Genomic DNA, 19258 nt, shown 5'->3' on the forward strand with positions numbered 1-19258 from the left:
AAAATTTATGCTATTCAATTCCAAAGTTGGATAATTGATTTCAGGTTATACTTAATAAATAATAATGCACATAGTTAATATATGAGACATTGCTTTCCGGTAAAGATCACGAGTATGATGCATGCCTTTGCTGGCTTATGCATTCACATGTATTAAATTTAAAAATAATTTCATTTTATTGAATTATAATTTTTTTACATTTTTAAAATTAATTTTAATAACTGACGTTAATTTTTTACTCTTTATAAACATTTTTAAATTAAATATAACATTAATAATTATCATTTTATATCACTCTAATAGTTAGGGTTATTTTGGTAATTTTTAATTTCTACCAATTCAAAATTTTTTGTTATCTATCACATCAATCAAATCCTACACCAATTCTCACAAACTTTACTTCTAAATCTACTCTCATTCACCTTCAAAGTCACTCAAATAAACAACAAAAATATTACCCTTAAATCCGTTCAAATTCATCACTCATTCTTTTCAAATCATCTTCTTCAATTTCTTCCAAGTGAACAAAGCCTAAAGTGTCATATCGAGAAGTCTTTTTAGTTTCAAATTGCTCATGTGTGATTACAATATGTGAAATACATTTCAGTAAGATTTCAATGTATATAACGAGTCCTTGAATTTATAATTTCATTCCATTGAACTCTTCCATGCTAACACAAATAAAAGGAAGCTAGAAAATAAAATCCAAAAGCACATATATCAATCACAAAGATAACAATTTTATTCCAAACAGACCTTCATGTGGAAATAAAGAATAATAGAAAAACTAATAATACCCATCAAATAAAAACATAAATCCATATTCATTAATTTGTGCAATCAATCAAATTCAAACAAAACTATATACTCCAATACACCACAAGTAAAAGTGCAAAAAGGAAGTTATGAAGGTGGAGGCTGCCTAGATGTAATTGTGCGGTTCAAGTGAACAAAATTTGTTCGATGCTTTTATTGAAACAACCTGAATTTTTTGAACAAATGTAATCAGTGATTCGATCCAGGTAGCTAAAGTAGAGCATATCAACGTGTGAATTGTCAGTGAATTAGAGAATTGAATTAAAAAAATCCAAGCAAATGAAGACTTCGAATCAAACTAAATGCGTTAGAGAATTGAATTAGCAAAACATGACGTGTTATCCATACAAATTGAATTAATCATCGTCAAAAAGGTTGGGACTAAAACACAACTTCAGAGTTTCGAAATTGGATTCACTCAGACCGTTATATATATATAAAACAATAACAATGAATAGACGAATATTGCTTTTTTCAGATTTATCCTACATTAGAACTATATATTCATTCATATTGTAAATTTATAAACTGAGTGAAGTCTTCCACTACAAATTGCAAGGGTCATTAATCACTTAGTCTAATATGTATTAAACGCATGTTTTATATAGAAAATCATATTTTGAATCGTTTGATTTTGACGATTCACTAAACATGTAATCATTTTCTTTTCTGGGCGAACCCCAACAATGAAAATAACCATTAGCAGTTATAAACCCTAAAAGTGCAAATTTAAAGCAAGTGCTTCATTTTTATTACACAATTGAAATGTTCAAATGGAAATAGAACTAATAAAAGTCAGAACACAACCAACGTTACAGAAACAAACGCCAGAGACAATAATATGAGAACACCAAAACAGAAAAACTAATAACGTGTCTGGAAAACCAGACTTATTACAAAAGACAAAGGTTCATAACCACACTTAAACTACTCTTCTTCAACTTCATCTTTCCAACACTTCAGAGTTGATCTAGGTGAAACACAGTCACTGATCTTGACGAATCTTTGGTAGACAACAGAACCACCCGTTCCAAGCCCTTCGTGGCTCCACTCTTCACGACAGTATCCTTTCACATCCACAAAAGACATATGTTCAAAGGCCTTGCTTGCACCATCCGCATGAATTGCTACAGAAAATTCATTCGGAAGGAAACACGACAATACCCTGACAACTAACTCGTTCAGGTTCACAACTTTAAAGTCGTAGCCCACAGTCTCAAAGCTTGCATAACTGAATCCATCTTCAGGAGTAATATGAATGGTAGAAACAGCACCCCCTTCAACAGAATTCATTGAATAACCACATGGCTCAAAGTCGAAATCGCATATCTCAGAATTCGGAAGAATCTTTCTGATGCCAGAATTAACAGTCATAATGGCAGCTGAAGCAGATTGTTCTTTGTAGAAAATTTGTGCTTTCTCTCTATCCAGGCCCGTCATACACATCTCTAGAGTATAAATATTGTTGTTATCAGATGACATTACAGAATCATCAGATGCAGAGTAGATATGCCATTTCTGCTTTTGGTCTGGACTACCCATGATATAAGCCATGCTGCCTAATCCAAGTTTCCCAAAGTAGTCATTAAGGATAGCTACTTCCTCAGTAAAGCAGCGATGGGGATATGGCTGAGCACCAGGAAAGATGAAACTTCCCCTGGTATACGTTACAGACCTAACTTTAAGAGAAAGCATATCAGCGAACTTCAGTATGGGCGGGATTGCAAGAAGTAACTTTGTAGTCCCACAGGTTTTGATGATGATCTTGTACGCATAAACAAAGAGGCTGGACTCCGACAGTACATAGGAGTCAACATCATCATTTGAGAGCGAAGAGACTATGGTGCAAGCAGCTGGTGTTAGGATCTCATCCAACTGGGATTTCGTAAGAACTCTTAAACCCCTTCCTTCAGGGTCAGCAAATATTCCTGGTTGGGAAAAGCATATTTCCAACCTCTTTTCATAACCTTCAAAACCTATTGCAGAAACTGCCATGGTCGTGTTTCGGGAAAGAAACGAACGCAGTAGGAAACGGCACAGAGTATCTCAAAGAGAGCAATAGGAAAGATGGAGTTTGAAGGAGAGTAGTGAAAACCTAAACGAAAACAAAACAAACAAAACTAAAAAAACACTGCTTGCATGCAATGAACTATCAATCGAAGGACGTATCAGGATGGCTTGCGAGCGCACTGCAAAACAACAAACAAAAACAGCTATTAGCTTGTATCAATAAATTTTCAACTACGGCAATAGAAGAGAGTTCATTTAACAGCAAAATAATAACAATGAATAAGAATTGAAAACTCACGTTGGAGTAAGCAGCAGATCTGAATTTTTTGATGCCACCGTTTGGTCGAATGTCTTCAATGCTGTATCCGAGGGGAGCTTCGTAGAACAATGATTTACTACTACTACTGGACTTCTTTTTACCACCTTTAGACTCCATTAGTTCATTCAGTCCTGAATCACACAATCAACAGACATAAGCAATTGTCCAAACATGCAACTCAATCCAGGAAAGATAATATCACTGCAAACCATATACACGGTATTGATCATGTATATGTGCAAGTATGAAAAATAATTTTAAATCGAACAAATCGTGCAAGGTTAATTTTCAGATTCACAAAAATCATATAAAAGCTTTTCGAGTAAAATTCAAGCAGCAACAAATATATACTTATTAAAAAGAATACTTTATTAATGTTACGAATAATAAGAACTAAGTGTTCTATGAAAAAGCTTTCAACTTTAAAAAGCAAAAAGGGGATCACACCCTTGAACGATTCTAAAACAAAGAAAACGATGGAGATCGGTCAAAGATTTAATGCAATAGAAGCGCTCCAAAAAGAAGAAATTGATCAAGAAAAGCGAAAACGAAAATAAGAAAAAAAGAAAAAAAAAGGAGACACAATTACCACCAACTAAACAATAAGAGGTCCCAGTTATACAAATAGACATCGACATGACAAATAGAAACAAATGCATGAAATATACGAGATAAAGAAAATCGTTTGCATGCCCAACAACGGGAATTGGAATTTCAGTAGACAACGGCAATTGGTAATCATTACAAAATACACCAAATAAACACTTTTTTAAGGCGAGAAAGAAAGGAAGGAAAATAATATCAAAATCATTAGAACAATATTAAACATAAAGGACACAAAAGCAAAACGATACCAAAATCATATCGAGACAGACAGGGCAAATAAACAAGAGAAAGAAAACAGCGCATCGGATCTAGAAACCTCACTGCAATGGTTACAAAGGAATACATAAAAGGAAGAATTAATACCTGGTTTTATTAATCGATTAAAATGCCGCAATGAATTACGCGGAAAAGACCTTATATCATCCAACACGAAAAAGCAGAGAATCTGAAATTTCACGAAACAAAACAGAATCTGTAAAATGAAAATCATGCAGGTGTAAACGATTCAAACGGTGCAGAGTTGGAAAAAGAATAAGGAGAAGATCAACGCTTACATATTAGGAGCAGAAGAGGAATCACGATACCAAGCGAAACCCTAAAAATCAAGACGAGTGAAATATTGAGAGAGAGAGAGAGAAAGGAGAGGCGCTGAAGAAAACGTAACGAGAAAGAGTTGCGTGTGGTTTGGTGGAGGGAGCAGAAGGTGAATTTATAGGGTGGAGGTGTATGTGAGGGAGGGTTTGCTGTGCATTTTTTTAGGGCCGTCCGTGACTATTGTGAGGGAAGCGAAAAGACGGTCTTGCCCTTGCCTAGTTTCCGGGACGTTTCATCATTGTTCTGGTGATTGGCTGCCGTTTTACTATAATATCCTCTCACCTCTTTTTCGGGATTCTATCTTCCCCATAAAGTTTCTTTTTTATGAGTCATTTTATATTATTCAAATGTGGAAAGATAAGATCGTGTTAATATAACGAGTAGATCTGCCACGCTATATATATATATATATATATATATATATATATATATATATATATATATATATTTTTTTTTTTTTTTTTCTATTGTATATATGAAATCTTGGAGGAATGCGTATTTAGATATAGTAAAGGAAAGAAAATGGAATGGAATGAAATGAGTTTGATTATTTTATTTTGCATAGTTTTAATGGAATAAAAATATTTTTATAACGCTTATAAAATAAATTTTGTATTTTGTTATTTGTTATTTCACATATTGAATGAAAATGTCATTTATCATTTTCGTGATATTCTCGTTGTATTATTATTACAGTATCTCTTTATGTTAAAATATGAAAACTAAAATGATGAATATTCGTATTAATTATATCTTCTTTATTTTGTTTAATATGATTAATATTTTATTCTATTATGTTCCTTAATTTTTTTTATGAATTAAGTAATATTATATTATCAGTTATTCTTATACATCACATTTTAAATAAAAATAATAATAAATATTTATTGTTTTTATCTTAATTACATTGTTATTTTATATTAATTAAAAATTTGAACTTTTTAATTTCAACGCGATCATATTATTTGTTTTTTTATGTTAATTACAATGTTATTTTATCTTAATTACAATGTTAATTTTATATTAGTTAGTAAACTAAAAGTATTTAAATTTATAAATGTAATATTTTAATTTTTTATAGTGTTTAATTATTGTATTGTAGGATACATAACATTTTTAATATTACAAAATAATTTACTCGAGCAAAAGATATAAATTACTATTACATTTATTTGAAAAATAATCACTAGTGCAAAAATAACTTATAACGTCACGCCTTCAACGTCGAACCACTCAATAGTCAACTTTAAAAATAATCGGTGACATTTTTGTAAATAAATACAATTATTAAAGGTCGTTTGAAATTGTAATTCGACCTAAAAGGATATAAAACGTCGAATGTCGCAGCATACGTCAAAAAATGTCAGTGAATTCAATAAAAATTTGAGCGGGAGATTGAAAATTTATTCACTTTATCTTAGCGCGCGAGACCCTCTTCTATGCTCAAATTTTTCTCGAACGAAGTTTGACGACCATCAGATGTAATCTTTCTTTCATTTGATACAAATGCATGTTAATTTACTACTTTATGTATGATTTTCGTTTGTTTTGACCGACTATTTTCGTGTTCTTGTCCTTCATAAGCGCATTTTGTTTTCTCTCTCACTTGTGACAACACTTTTTTCCGATGAACCAAGGTTAGTTTTCGTTTTAAAAAACTTATTTGTTAAACTTGTTTGTTGTTATTTTTTGTTGAACTTGTTTGTTGTTATTGTTTGGTTGAACTTGTTTGTTGTTTGTCATTGTTGTTTATTGTTGATACTATATTACACGTTCATAGTTCATGCTTTACAAAATACCAAAAACTGAAATTTGTTATTTTTTTGCTTTACAGGTCTCGTAGAGTTGTAAAAAAGGATCACAATTAATTAAAAATATAAAAAAAATTGATTAACGTCGTGATAAAATTTGAGGTGAAATTTAATGTCGAATTTTTTAAATTCGACGTGAATTTAACGTCTCTCGATACGATGTCGTTCTCAAATTCGACGTGAAAGGCCCAAAATATTCGACATTGTACGTTGTTTTTGTACTAGTGAATATATAATAGCAAATCTATATATATGTCCACCTTTTCATACTACATGAAGATATATTACACTGAGCCAAAAGCGTAATATAGACTTTACATAATAGAAAGGAAATGACAAAACATTATACTCTAAGCTTCAGCTCTGCCACCCGTTAGCACCTCCTCACCAAAGATTTCCTTTAATCTCACACCATTAAGGTTGCAAAGGACAAAGAGTTTTAAGGTGAAAGTCCATCAAACTAATTCACATTTTTTATTAATGTATGTTAAGTCAAGATCAAAACATAATACATCAATTGATTTTATTATTACAGATGAAGGTATGATTCACAGAAATTTCCACATTAAAGCATTTCATAGGCTGTCGGAGATGTTTAGAGATGCACACAATACAGGAGAGCGCCCTTACTAGATTGGTGAGCAAATATGGAACTCCTTACTCGCACATTGGAATTCGCCAAATTTTTTCAATAAATGTGCTACTGCCTAGAAGAATAGAACTTCGGAAAAGGGTGAGACCCTACATACAGGGGATCAATCATTGTTCATGAACATGTTAAACCTTCATTACTTTTGTATGTGTTTCATAAACTTATGTATTTTATGTTTTATGTACATATATAACATTTTATTTTGTTACAAACACGAAGAGTTGGGACGGGTTATCCATTTTGATTAGGTTTTTACACAAACTTATCTTTGAAAGGGAATTGGTTAGTTCATTGATGAAAGGTATCAGAGATCACATGTATGCAAACACTGTTAATATTAATTGCTTTAAATTTTAAACTTATTCTACTATATCATTTACTAATATTGTGCATAAAGTTTGAACATAAAGAATTTTCAAATCGATTTTCACAAGTCAGATCCGGCCATGGGTCATGTCCTACTGCATCAAACGAGAATAGTGATGACGATGACATGCGTAGGACACAGTGTTGGGTTGATGTCGTTAGTGAGAAGAAAAGAAGATGAGTCCACGGGGGAAGACAACTTGCTACAAATTACACGGCGGGAAGAGGTACTCTCAACCACCAACCATCTTCTTCCACCAGTGCTGACGAGTTTGTTGTCCACCTCATACAACGACTAGAACAACGCAACCAAGAATACAACGAATTTAGGGACGAGTTTACCGGTTCAAACAACTGGTCATGAGATTGTTGCCTGAGTCTTCACAATTGTAGTCCACCGTCCCTCCGACCCAACTACAACCCTATCCATCACCCTCCATCCCAAAGCATCCCACATTAGTCCAGCCTACACTAGTCCAGCCACCTTTAGAGCAGCAGAATGATGAATAACAACAAGATTATTCTGATGATGACTACATAGATTATTAGTTATTTTGTTAAAGAACATACTTATTCTATAACTATGATGGTGCTTTTGCAGTTGCTCATGTTTTATAAACATATAATTTCTTGGTTTAGATGAACATGTTTGATTGGAAATACAAGTTGTTAAACTTGAACATCAACGTATACTTTGTAATTGGATATTGTTTATTGTATCACTGATCGGATTATTGTGGGTTGCATATTTATCACAACTTTAATTGTGTCAGTGTAGTTTGAATATAAATATTACGCATGTCTCACGATGTAGTTAGATAATTAACCAATATAATTACACTTAAATCTGTCACATCATTTATGATGGACTTACTAATGACATGTTTCTTCAATAATTATCGACTATCTATTCCTTCATCAAAGTTTTTTTTTTCAAAGTCTTCGAATCTTTGTTTATCTCTCATTATTATTATTGTAGACCGAATTATTAACGATATTCTTAGACAGAAAAACAAAACATTGTAAACGTATAGCTTTGTGTGATTGAGTGGATTAATGATTCCAATGGTGAAGGTGGACAAAAAAGAATACAGATATAGTTTTTCCGTCACTTGGCACCTTCCGACAAAGGCAAGAAAAGAAAGAAAGTTTGTGTCCCCTTTGAGTGTACGATTTCTCCAAATTCGAACAGATGAAGATATGATGAATTTTTTTAAGTGTATTTAATTTGGTTTTAAAATGTTTTGAAAACTCTGTATTTAATAAATAAAAATTAAAAGACTGACCATTTTTTTATAACATTCAATGAATAGTATCAAGTTTTTTTTGGGGGGACAAAACTTGTTGAGATTTTAAATCAGTAATAAACAATAATGATTTTCAAAATCTTACCGATTTAATGAATTATTTTATTAATTTAATTTTTATAGGTATTGTATGACTGTTATTAAATTTTTTCCATATCCAATTGATTATTTTATATTATCGTGTTACGTTATTACTTTGTACAATTAATTTTTAGGTTATGGATCTTATTATTATATATGATATATATTTAATCAATAAAAATAGGAGTTTCTCGCTTTTTTATTTGATTTTTATACGTTATTTATTCATTGATCTACGTTTTTTTCAAAACATTTTTCTTTAAGCATAATATTGTCATGATCAAAGTTAAACTAGTTATGGTCAAATGTATTGTTAATTAGTTGAAAAGGCAGGAATATTTTAAAAAATAAGAAAAAATAAGTCAAAAGATGATATTTTCTATTTTTTTAGAAGTTAAAAATTGTCAATAAATTTGTGAAATGAAATCTTTCTCATTGATAAAGGAAGCGATGAAGGGAATGGAGTCCTAAAATGTGAATGTTAAATTTTTTTTATTACATATTTGCATAATATACTTATAAATTTATATAATCATAAAATCACCTCCAAATTCAATTAAATTGTGTACAAATAGAAGAAATTCTACTAATTAGGAGGGGAGTAAAATCTTTCCCTACTAGTCTTTCATTATATTTTTCTATGGATTCATTAAGACAATGTTTTTTTTTAAGTTTACTTATAACCAATCAATTCGATCTTTTATAAAAGTGTATCAGAGTTCGAGTATTATTTTTATTAATATAATCAATTTTATATTCCTCATGATCTTATCCTAATGTTTTGCATTAGTAGCACTATTGAATAATTTCCAACCATAAAAGCTATCCAAAAAATCATTTTTTCCTTTTTCTTAAAATTCTTAAATCCTTACATATGTTTTTATTAGTGATTTCTATAAGTTGTTCATATGTATTGTTAAATATGTTTAGAGAACTCAACAATTTTAGTTTCTATTATACTACTATAATCAATTACATTCCTTTTAAAAACAAGAAACCTACAAATAAAACTATCTTCCACATAATAAAAAAATCATAAATTCAAAAGTTTGATAGCATATTTTTCTATCTTTTAAGATCAAGAAAAATCATTTTAACTAGACACTCCCAGGTTCTTAAGTATTTAATATTAGATTGGTAACCTTTCAATGATATGGTGTCTTACTCATTTTCTAATTTGATACTTTATTTTTGTGAATAATATGTTGTAAGAAGTCTTCTGCCCACTACGAACACTATAATTAATAAACATAACATTAATCATTTTCTTAGTAGTCATATTTTTCCTCTCACTGACACCATTAGATTCAGTTAATATTGTGGGGTTAGTTCATAGAGTATATCTTCTTTTACACAATAACCATTAAATAAAAATATATTTCCCACCTTTATCCAATCTAATTCTTTTAACTTTTCATATAATTGATTTTCTACTTCCATGTTGTAAGTTTAAATTGTATCAAAATGTAAAAATATGTGAAATACACAAGAAAAGAGGTTTAAATAGTGTATTGAAAACTTAAGTAGTTTTTCACAGTAGTGTCTCTAATAGCATACTCTTTGACACAACTTTGAAATGCAAGATAAAATAATACAATTTTTTTAGAGAATGTTTTAAAAAATTCTCCTTAGTTAGTTCATGTTTTATAACAAACAATATAAATTTAATTAAGGATATTAAGGGTTTACATTAAGCGTTTTTATATTGGTTTGTTTGTAAAAGCAAACTACATCCATGTTTTGGCCAACTTGATCAAGTTTCACTGAGAAAACAAACAATAGGAAGACAAATAAATGTTATTTGCACTTAATCTACTTGTGGCTAAAACAACCTAATCCTTCATTGAACATACAATCACTCCTTGTTAAAAACTGTGGGTTTTGTTTGGAATGCAACAACTTTTAGTTAAAAATGGAGCGTTAACCATTATGGGCTAAACAACCTAAAGTATTCTTTGGAACTCAACCACTGTTGGTTAAAAGCTGGGTATTATATGAAACACGGACACTCATGGGTAACACTAGATTGTTTGGAAAATAATGACATCATCTCCAAGATCATATGTTCATGAATAGAGTGAAAAGAGGTTGGTGTGAAAGCAAATGAAGAAGAAATGGTTCGGCGATGGTGTTTAATGGTGATAAGTAGGTGCTCTTAAAAGAGATTAGACCAATTCTCAAGGAAAGATAGCTAAAGAAAACCTAGAAGGGGAGCTCTAACCTAGATTGATTCACAAAGAAAGAAATGTTTATAGTGATCTCAACAAATATTCTCCACTATATTAATGAAGGAATTTATAAGAGGGTTGCTACTCTATTTATTGGAACAAGGGAGAGCTAAGCTTCTCCAAAATAAGAGCGAAAATTCAAAAGGCAAGGTCATGTTTCCCACATGGAGAACGGACATAACATATCCCATATAGGGTTGCTTGAGACCCAAGCTAGCCCAAATAATCCTAGTTCTCATATCTCACGCACAAGGTCCACCCTATATAGGCCTAAGTTATTCTACTAGGCCCAAAAGCCCAAACAAGGCCCAAATACATGACCCATAAAATCTTATACTACTTATCCCAAATACAAGCCCAAAAGAAATACAAACAAAGAGTCTTAGACCAAAATCTTCACATCCTCCTTAGCCAATTTGAACATCAACTTCGACATACAAAGTTGTGAGGAAGCTCAATCTTCTTGTATCCTCTTGGCCATTGCTCTTGTTGTAGGCCCCTTGGCTAGAGATATGTCATCATCCCTTCCCTCTTGAGAAGGGTTTGACCTCAAATCTAAAGGATTTTCCTCATTATCAGTTCCACATGCAACAAGGAATAAGGTCATTGACATTACAGATGCAATTAACTTTGTACTTCTTAGGCAATTATAGCCTATAAGCTTTGATATTCACTCTTTTAAGGTCTCTAAAGGTATCATCTCCTCAGGGACTAAGTTTGAACTTTCTTTGTTTAGGAAATCTATCTTTGTTTAAGTGAAGACAAACCTAATCTCCTTCCCCAAAGATGATCTCTCTCCTTCCCCTATTATTGTACCTTGCGTCCCTCTCAGCTTGTTCCTGAATTTGATTTTTAACCCTAAATTATCTGAAAAAGACTAGAAGAGGGGTTGAACAATGTTAATAGAAAAAAAATTTCGCAACCTTTATGATATAGCACGTTCGTTGAGTATGTGATTTATCAAATAATTGTTAAACGTTCGATTTGCAAGTGGTTATAAACAATAACTTTTATCACGTGCTATTCAATATATATATATATATATATATATATATATATATATATATATATATATATATATATATATATATATATATATATAATGTAAAGGTTGTAAGAACTTCCTTAGTTAAAGACCAATCGTTTAGTATAGAATGAATTTTGTTTTATGAAAACTAAAGTGCAACTCGAGGTTTTATAAGAAAAACATTTAAGCAGAGGTAAATAATAAATCCACATATATTTTTATATTGGTTCACTCTAATTGAGTAACGTCGAGTCTTCTCTATCCATATATAATCTTTAACAAGTGAGAGAGAATTTTTATTTTTATTTTCTTATTTTCCAAATAATCCAGAAAAATCCGATTTTTGTCTGTTTTTTTAAACCAAACATACCAGTAGAGTAACTGTTGTATATTGAATGTGTGTTTGATTTTTCCGCATATTCATAATCTACATAAAACACTGGATGACTAAATTTTCCGCATCCAAAATTTGGATTCAAGATCAACAATATATTGCATACGAAATGTTCCATTAACATATTATTGTTCTTATCTCTAATATCCTTTGTCACAGTTATTTTCTTTCAAGAGAATCACTTTTTATTAATAATAACTTAATAACTTATTTCAGTTTTTCAACTGCTTGTTTCAGTTTCTGAAATAACCAAAAACTAAAGAAAATTAAAATCCAATTAATATCAAAAAATGTTTAAATTAGTTCATTATAAAACCTTTAAAAGATGAACTTTACAACAAACAAACCTAAACAATAAAAATTTCCTTTTATATAAGTCCATAAACAATAACCACTAAAACTATTTTATATTAAATCAATTTGTTTTAATCTTAAGCAAATAACATAAATTATATCATCTATTACTATATTTGCATTTTTTCTTCTCTTCATCTCAATTATCAAACAACAGTCCAATGTCATAAATCATTGTTCAAAACTGAAAATTATACATTGGACGTAAAAGGTCGGTGATTTAATATGATTGGGTCATTTTTAGGTCTAAATCATTAGGATGAGGCACTTTTGTATGATCCATCGATGAATTATAGACATAAGAAAGAGAGAGAAAGGAATCAGATCCTAGTAGGAAAGATAGGGTTTTGTTGGTAAGATTTGGATGACAAGACGAGACTGCAGCTAAAGATTCCACCTCACGTGACACACACTTTTCTGGTTTTTACTTTCCATGTGTCCAAAATACTCCATTAATATAATTCAAATAAGTGAGAATTATTTTTCTTCATGTTATATTTGATTGATTTCTAAATCTAAACTTTAAGATCATACAAAAGTTATTTCAGCGCTATTGTTATTGTTATAAAGTTGGATGATGTACCTCAAATAATAAAAGTGTGCTAGAAATTTCATAAAGAGTGGTGGCCTTTATGAAATTGGGAATAAAAGTGAGTTAGATAATTTTTATCTAAAAATATTTAAACATTAGATTTTGTTTAAGACATAGGTTTGGGAAACTAATGATATTTTGTTGATAATTTGAATTCAATTATACCGAAATCAAATTTTAAGATTCTATGTTTTGTAAAAAAAAAAATATGATTCAAAAATGGAGAAAGTAGACTTGTTTGACTAAAAAAAGGAAGAAAGAAATATATAACTTTTTTATTACCCTTCTGTTAGAACGAATTATTTATATCAAATATATTGATTTGTACAATTGAGATCATGAGCACACTATGATATTTGTAGTTTGTTCTAGGTTTAATATCATACTTTTCTTATAATTATAGTAATGATTTAATACTTTTTTATTTATTTATATTATTTAATGTCGTTCCTATATTTTTCAAATGTCAATACATCTTTTGTTAATTAATGTTAATGTGGTTTTGTTAATTAATGTTAATGTGGTTTAGAGATGGTGAGTTAATATTTGTTAATACAACCACCTATTCTTTTTACCTATTTACTATTTAATTTCAAAGGCAAATTTTTGTGTGTTTATTGCTCAATATCTCAATAACAAGAATCACGTTGAGTCATTAAAAAAATTATAAGAACTACATTGGATCAAAATAATTAATAGGATTATTATATTTTTAGATTATAATACGATATATTTTTGTTTTTATCTCAAACTTTAATTATGTTATATTTATATATTTAAGAAATATATGGATGAAGTCTTTTTTTTTAAGTGACAAACATGTTAAATATAGATTCACAAGTTTATTTCCATTCAAGATCTTAAGATATTAATATTTGTCACATAAAAACTCAGTTAACCTTATTGGTCGAAATGATTGCATTATTAAGTTTAGAAATCTAATAGGATCAAAGTTTGAGATATTAATAATAAAATGACTTAATACCTCTTTTGGTTTCTCGAAAGAGGGATTGTGTTCAAAATGGTCCTACCTTTTTTAAAAAGTAACAAATGATCCCAACTTTTGAAAATGGTAGGATCGTTTTTGAAAAGTTAGAATCATTTGTTACTTTTAAAAAAATACAAGGTCATTTTGAACACAACCCCTCCTTCGAGGGACCAAAAGAAATATTAAGCCTAACAAAATTAGAAAGATTTAAATAATAAACATTTAACACATTCATTGGAATTATTAGGATATATAAATATTATGTATTAAGTTTATTATAAATATAGTTAATTATAATTGTTTGTAATCATTTAATGAACTAGTTAATTAGTATAATTAACAAAGTCCATATTGATTTGTGTAAGGATAACATAAAAAATAAGTCAATACTCTAGTCTCGAGTAGATTGTCTCATGGTTCAAAGGTTGTCTTTCACTTTAAATTTCTCGTAATCGTTTATCTAAAACCGTTCGGAGATACTTGTAGAAAGCATTCTAATGTCAAAGTCAACTCAAAGTTTCACAGTTTAGATGATTCAATAAAAACAATCACCTACATTCTTATTTTAAACTTAAACATACATTTATAGATTTTAGAAAGAACTTATAACCACAATAATCCATTTATACTTTTTGTTAATTATATTTTATCTTAAAGATATTTAACATTAGAGTTAATTGACTGTAACTGATTCGAAAGTCATACCCTACAATAAATATATATTAGAAAATAAACTAAGCCCAACTTCCAGTGTCTATTTATACTTCATCGTTTTAGTAGGCTGAGGTTCGTTTACCCTCAAGTTAAAATAACTTGTGTTACATAACTTTTACACATAAAGTAAAGTGTAATAATAATACAATAAAGACAAATGAGTAGATAAACAATAGTTGCCAGTGGTTCTTGACATGTAAATGTAGAACGACACGATATTTTTATCATCCTGTAATGTTTTAACTTTGATATGGAATGAAAAAGAAAAATAAAACTTTATGAAATGCCAAATAAAGTTGGGTGCCGTAAAAGGAGAAAAAGTTGAGACTGTTTGTCCTTTCACCAAAATCGAAGCAGAAGCAAACGCAGCAGTGCAATAGGATGAGAGAAAAAGATACGCCTTAATATTGTCTGGACAGCAAAAATACCCTAAATTCCTTTCAATTTTTATAAGATAAAGTTACTTTTACGACATTTTTCTAACAACATATTTTTTTATTAGTTTAAAATTATTATACAATTAATAATAACAATATAAACAAATTAAAACAGAAAAATAATGTTAAAATAATATTGTCAAACTATCATTATTTTTTATAATAATTTTCTTCTTTTTTAATTTAAATTTCATAATGGGCTGAACAAATCAAACCAAAGCAAATATAATTTAAATGACTTTGTTCTTAAAATCGTTTTATATTCCTAATAAAAAAGGCATGCATTTCAATATAAAATTAAGTTTGTGATCTTGGTTTTGTTCTCATTATCTATTGATTTTGTTAATTAAATTTGGTGGATATTTTAGTGTGATCTTTCTTTTTTAACATAGCTTTTTTTTTATTCATAAAACTAACGTCTGGAACTTTCATCTTCATATTCGAATTCCGTTTAAGGTTTATATAATATTGAAATGAGACAATTTTTTAGTATAAGACCATCCCTATTCTTTATCGACTTTAATCTTGTTTAAACCGATTAAGATCATTATAAATAATACAACTTTCTCTTGAAATCTTGTCTGATATATTTTTTCTTTATTATATACTATTTTATGTTATATTAAATTTTATTATATTCTCAAAATTTGTGTCTATATAATTTTTTCAGTCAAATTTATCATAACTCGTAATATTTATGTCAGAGTCAAATTTTGTTGAAAATACGCCATCTTTTACTTCTATAATTAATGTATTATTATTCCAATAACATCATAATTATTTATTTAAATTTAATAGAAGAAACTTGTACTTGTTCCTGGAAGAAAAATATAACTAAACTAAAAATATCGAAAATAGTAAGATGAAATTGAGAATTATAATAATATTATTTAAATTTTAAAAAGTCCGATAGTATCGTTAAATTTAATTATTAATACTTATTTTGTTTTTAAAAATAGAGATAATGTATTTAAATTGTTATTTGTCACCGAAACAAGTATTAATCTAAATTTATCTTGAATTTTGAGAAGGAGAAAATAAATGGAGAATCTAAAATATGAGAATATTTGAATTTTAATGAGAAATATGACGTGGCAATACAGGAGCCTTGAAAATTTTGCTTGTGAAGATTATTTCCTGCCTCACATTTGGCAGGCTATGCAAACTCTGTACCAAATCGATGAGAGCCCTTCGTATTTTTGAAAAGCAAAACTCAAATTTGGTGAGAAACTAAAAGAGAAAGAGAAAAGGAACGCTATCTTGTTTTGGCATCTGAATTATTGCACTCTGCCACTGCCAACTTTTGTTGAATAATAAATGCGTGCTTCTTCGGATTTTTAATATTCTCTACGGTCCAACCTCAAAACTTGTCGTCACTCTCCCACTTGTACCTAAAATCACACAAAAACAAAACCAATTATATATTTTGTATATACTAGCTGTATTGCATTACTATAGTTTTCACACACGTCACAGTTACTTTTACCTACTTTTTAGGGAAAGAAACGGATCGATAAATAAATATTAATTTAATCAAATATCTTATGCCCTTGGATGAAGCCCAAGGGAGATATAAATTGTTTAAAAATAATGATATTTTGACAACATTTTTTTAGGTTTAATGTCTCAATAGGTTTCTATTTTTGTTCAGAATTTGACATAGGTCCCTTTATTTTTTGGCGTGTCAATTGGGTCCTTATTTTTGTTAATTTGATGCAAATAAATCCTTTCTGTCAATTTCATCGAACGGCGTTAATGAATGTGTCCTCAGGTCACGTCACACATTCATTAACGCCGTTTGATGAAATTGACGGAAATTATTTATTTGCATCAAATTAACAAAAATAAGGAACCAATTGAGACGCCAAACAATAAATGGACCTATTTCAAATTCGGAACAAAAATAGGACCTATTGAGACATTAAACCTTTTTTTTATAATATTTTAATATTATTTACGTGTTATTTTGTGATTGGTCCATGTTAGTATTTATGATTATTATTATTGATTGTAGAGTAATTTTGGATCAATTATAAAATGACATGTATATGATATTAAAATGTTATTAGAAAATATTGTTAAAATATCGTTGATGATTGTTTAAATGCATGTCTAGTTTATTAAATTAACCGTGAATTCACCATTTTTTTAATTTTGGTTTTCCTGATGAATAGACATAGGATTATTCTTTTTATGAATGTGATGAAAATGAGTTGGAGTGGGTAAGTAGTTATCCGTTTACTAATATGTCCCGTTTAAAAGAAAATTTGTTATTTATTTGAATATTCAATTATAACATATTTGTGAGTTATTTTATGTTTATATACAATATATTATTATACTAAAATTATTTAAAAAAATTAATTTAATAAAAATAAGATTGAATTATATTTAAATTTTATCTCTTAACATATAAATTAGAATTTATCTTGATAGAATTTATTATTGATTAAATTTATTGTTGAATTATTTATTTTAGATTTAATTTTATATTTGAGATATATATTTGATTTAAGAAAATATATTGAAAATTTAACATTAATTAAAATAATATTAATTTATAAAACATAAGTGGATGTAATTCATTGAGTTAGTGTTAAAGTTCAGTTCTTAATGTTATATTATTTATATCAAAATATCATTCTTTATTTAAAGTGTAAAAGATGTTGGATGAATAAGTCATATTCCATCGTTAACATATACATCTAATATAGAACTCATCACCTAACAAATATCTACTTGCACCAAAACATAAACAAAACTGTTTCAGTTTATTTTATAGTTTTGAAAACGAATAAAGTATATATTAATGGTTTGGATGGAGTGAGAGGGAAGATAAATTGTAAAATGGAAAGGATTACCTTTTTTTAAGGAAATTGATAATCATACACATTCACATAAAACCTTCCCAATTAGCATTGCAGCTGTCTTATTATTGCATATCATGATTTTATGGTTCTTTTTATTAAAAAGTAGATAACTAAGTCAATTTTAATTAACTATCATAAATTTTAAAATTATATTTAATATCGTTATTAGAGATGAAAATACACTAAATGCATTTTGGAATGGAATTTCCAGAATAAACTTTTCAAAATACATATAATTCCTTCTAAAATGAGTTTTATGAAATAATTTTATATGAAATATGTTTCAGGAAGAATTTTTCCAAACACAAATATATTTCGAAAAAAACTTTCGAAATTGCATTTTTATTTCTTTCTGCATCCTCTCCTCTTTTTCCTCTACAATAGTGGTATGGTGGAATGACAGTGAAGCAGTGCCAATTACATTGATGCTGTGGTGCAATGACAAAGTATATTGGAATCTTTTCCTATCAATGTGGAGGTGCAGTAAGTAATTATGGAAATGCAGTTAGCAATTTTGAAAGTGCAGTTAGCAATTTTGAAAGTGCAGTTAGCAATTTTGAAAGTACGGTTAGCAATTTTGAAAGTGCAGTTAGTAATTTTGAAAGTGCAGTTAGCAATTTTGAAACTGCAGTTAGTGATTACGGAAATGCAGGAAGCAATAGCCCAGTTATAGGTAAGCCATTAGAGCCCAATTGCACGGTTTTATTGGCTTTATTTTTGGTAGTTTTGATATCTTTTCATGTTAAATTCAATTGATTCGTTGAGAAATTCGGTTATAGATTATGGTTGTAGTTTTGTTTATGCTTCGGTCGTTATGAACAATAAGCAATTAAGGTGAAGATATTGTGAAATTATAACTAGAGTTTAGTCCAGAAATAATAACCCTAATTAAGAATCTCTTGAAGGTAGATGTGAATGGTTGTAAAAAGGTAGCAGAAACATCATCATTCAATCATTAGTATATATGGGACAGATCATGCCCAAAATCTCTAGAAGTGGATCTACATGATGATAAGATGATACCAAGTTACCAATTTCTTTTGGCATCCTATTGTTTCTGCATGCACCTATTTTTTAAAAGAAAATAGCTTT

At 29.1% G+C, this 19258-nt stretch overlaps 1 protein-coding gene across 1 annotated transcript; it reads right to left on the reverse strand.

Moving 5' to 3' along the window:
* Positions 1–1538: 1538 nt before the first annotated feature.
* Positions 1539–2987, reverse strand: LOC124826487 (Adenosylmethionine decarboxylase family protein). Its single transcript, XM_047299316.2, has one exon. It carries the CDS (start codon positions 2809–2811, stop codon positions 1744–1746), a length of 1068 nt encoding a protein of 355 aa, XP_047155272.1. The 5' UTR covers positions 2812–2987; the 3' UTR covers positions 1539–1743.
* Positions 2988–19258: the final 16271 nt, after the last annotated feature.

This window comes from Vigna umbellata, chromosome 3 (genome assembly GCF_029865625.1).
Source record: "Vigna umbellata cultivar VRB3 chromosome 3, Vumbellata_1.0, whole genome shotgun sequence".
In the NCBI taxonomy this organism is placed as follows: domain Eukaryota; kingdom Viridiplantae; phylum Streptophyta; class Magnoliopsida; order Fabales; family Fabaceae; genus Vigna; species Vigna umbellata.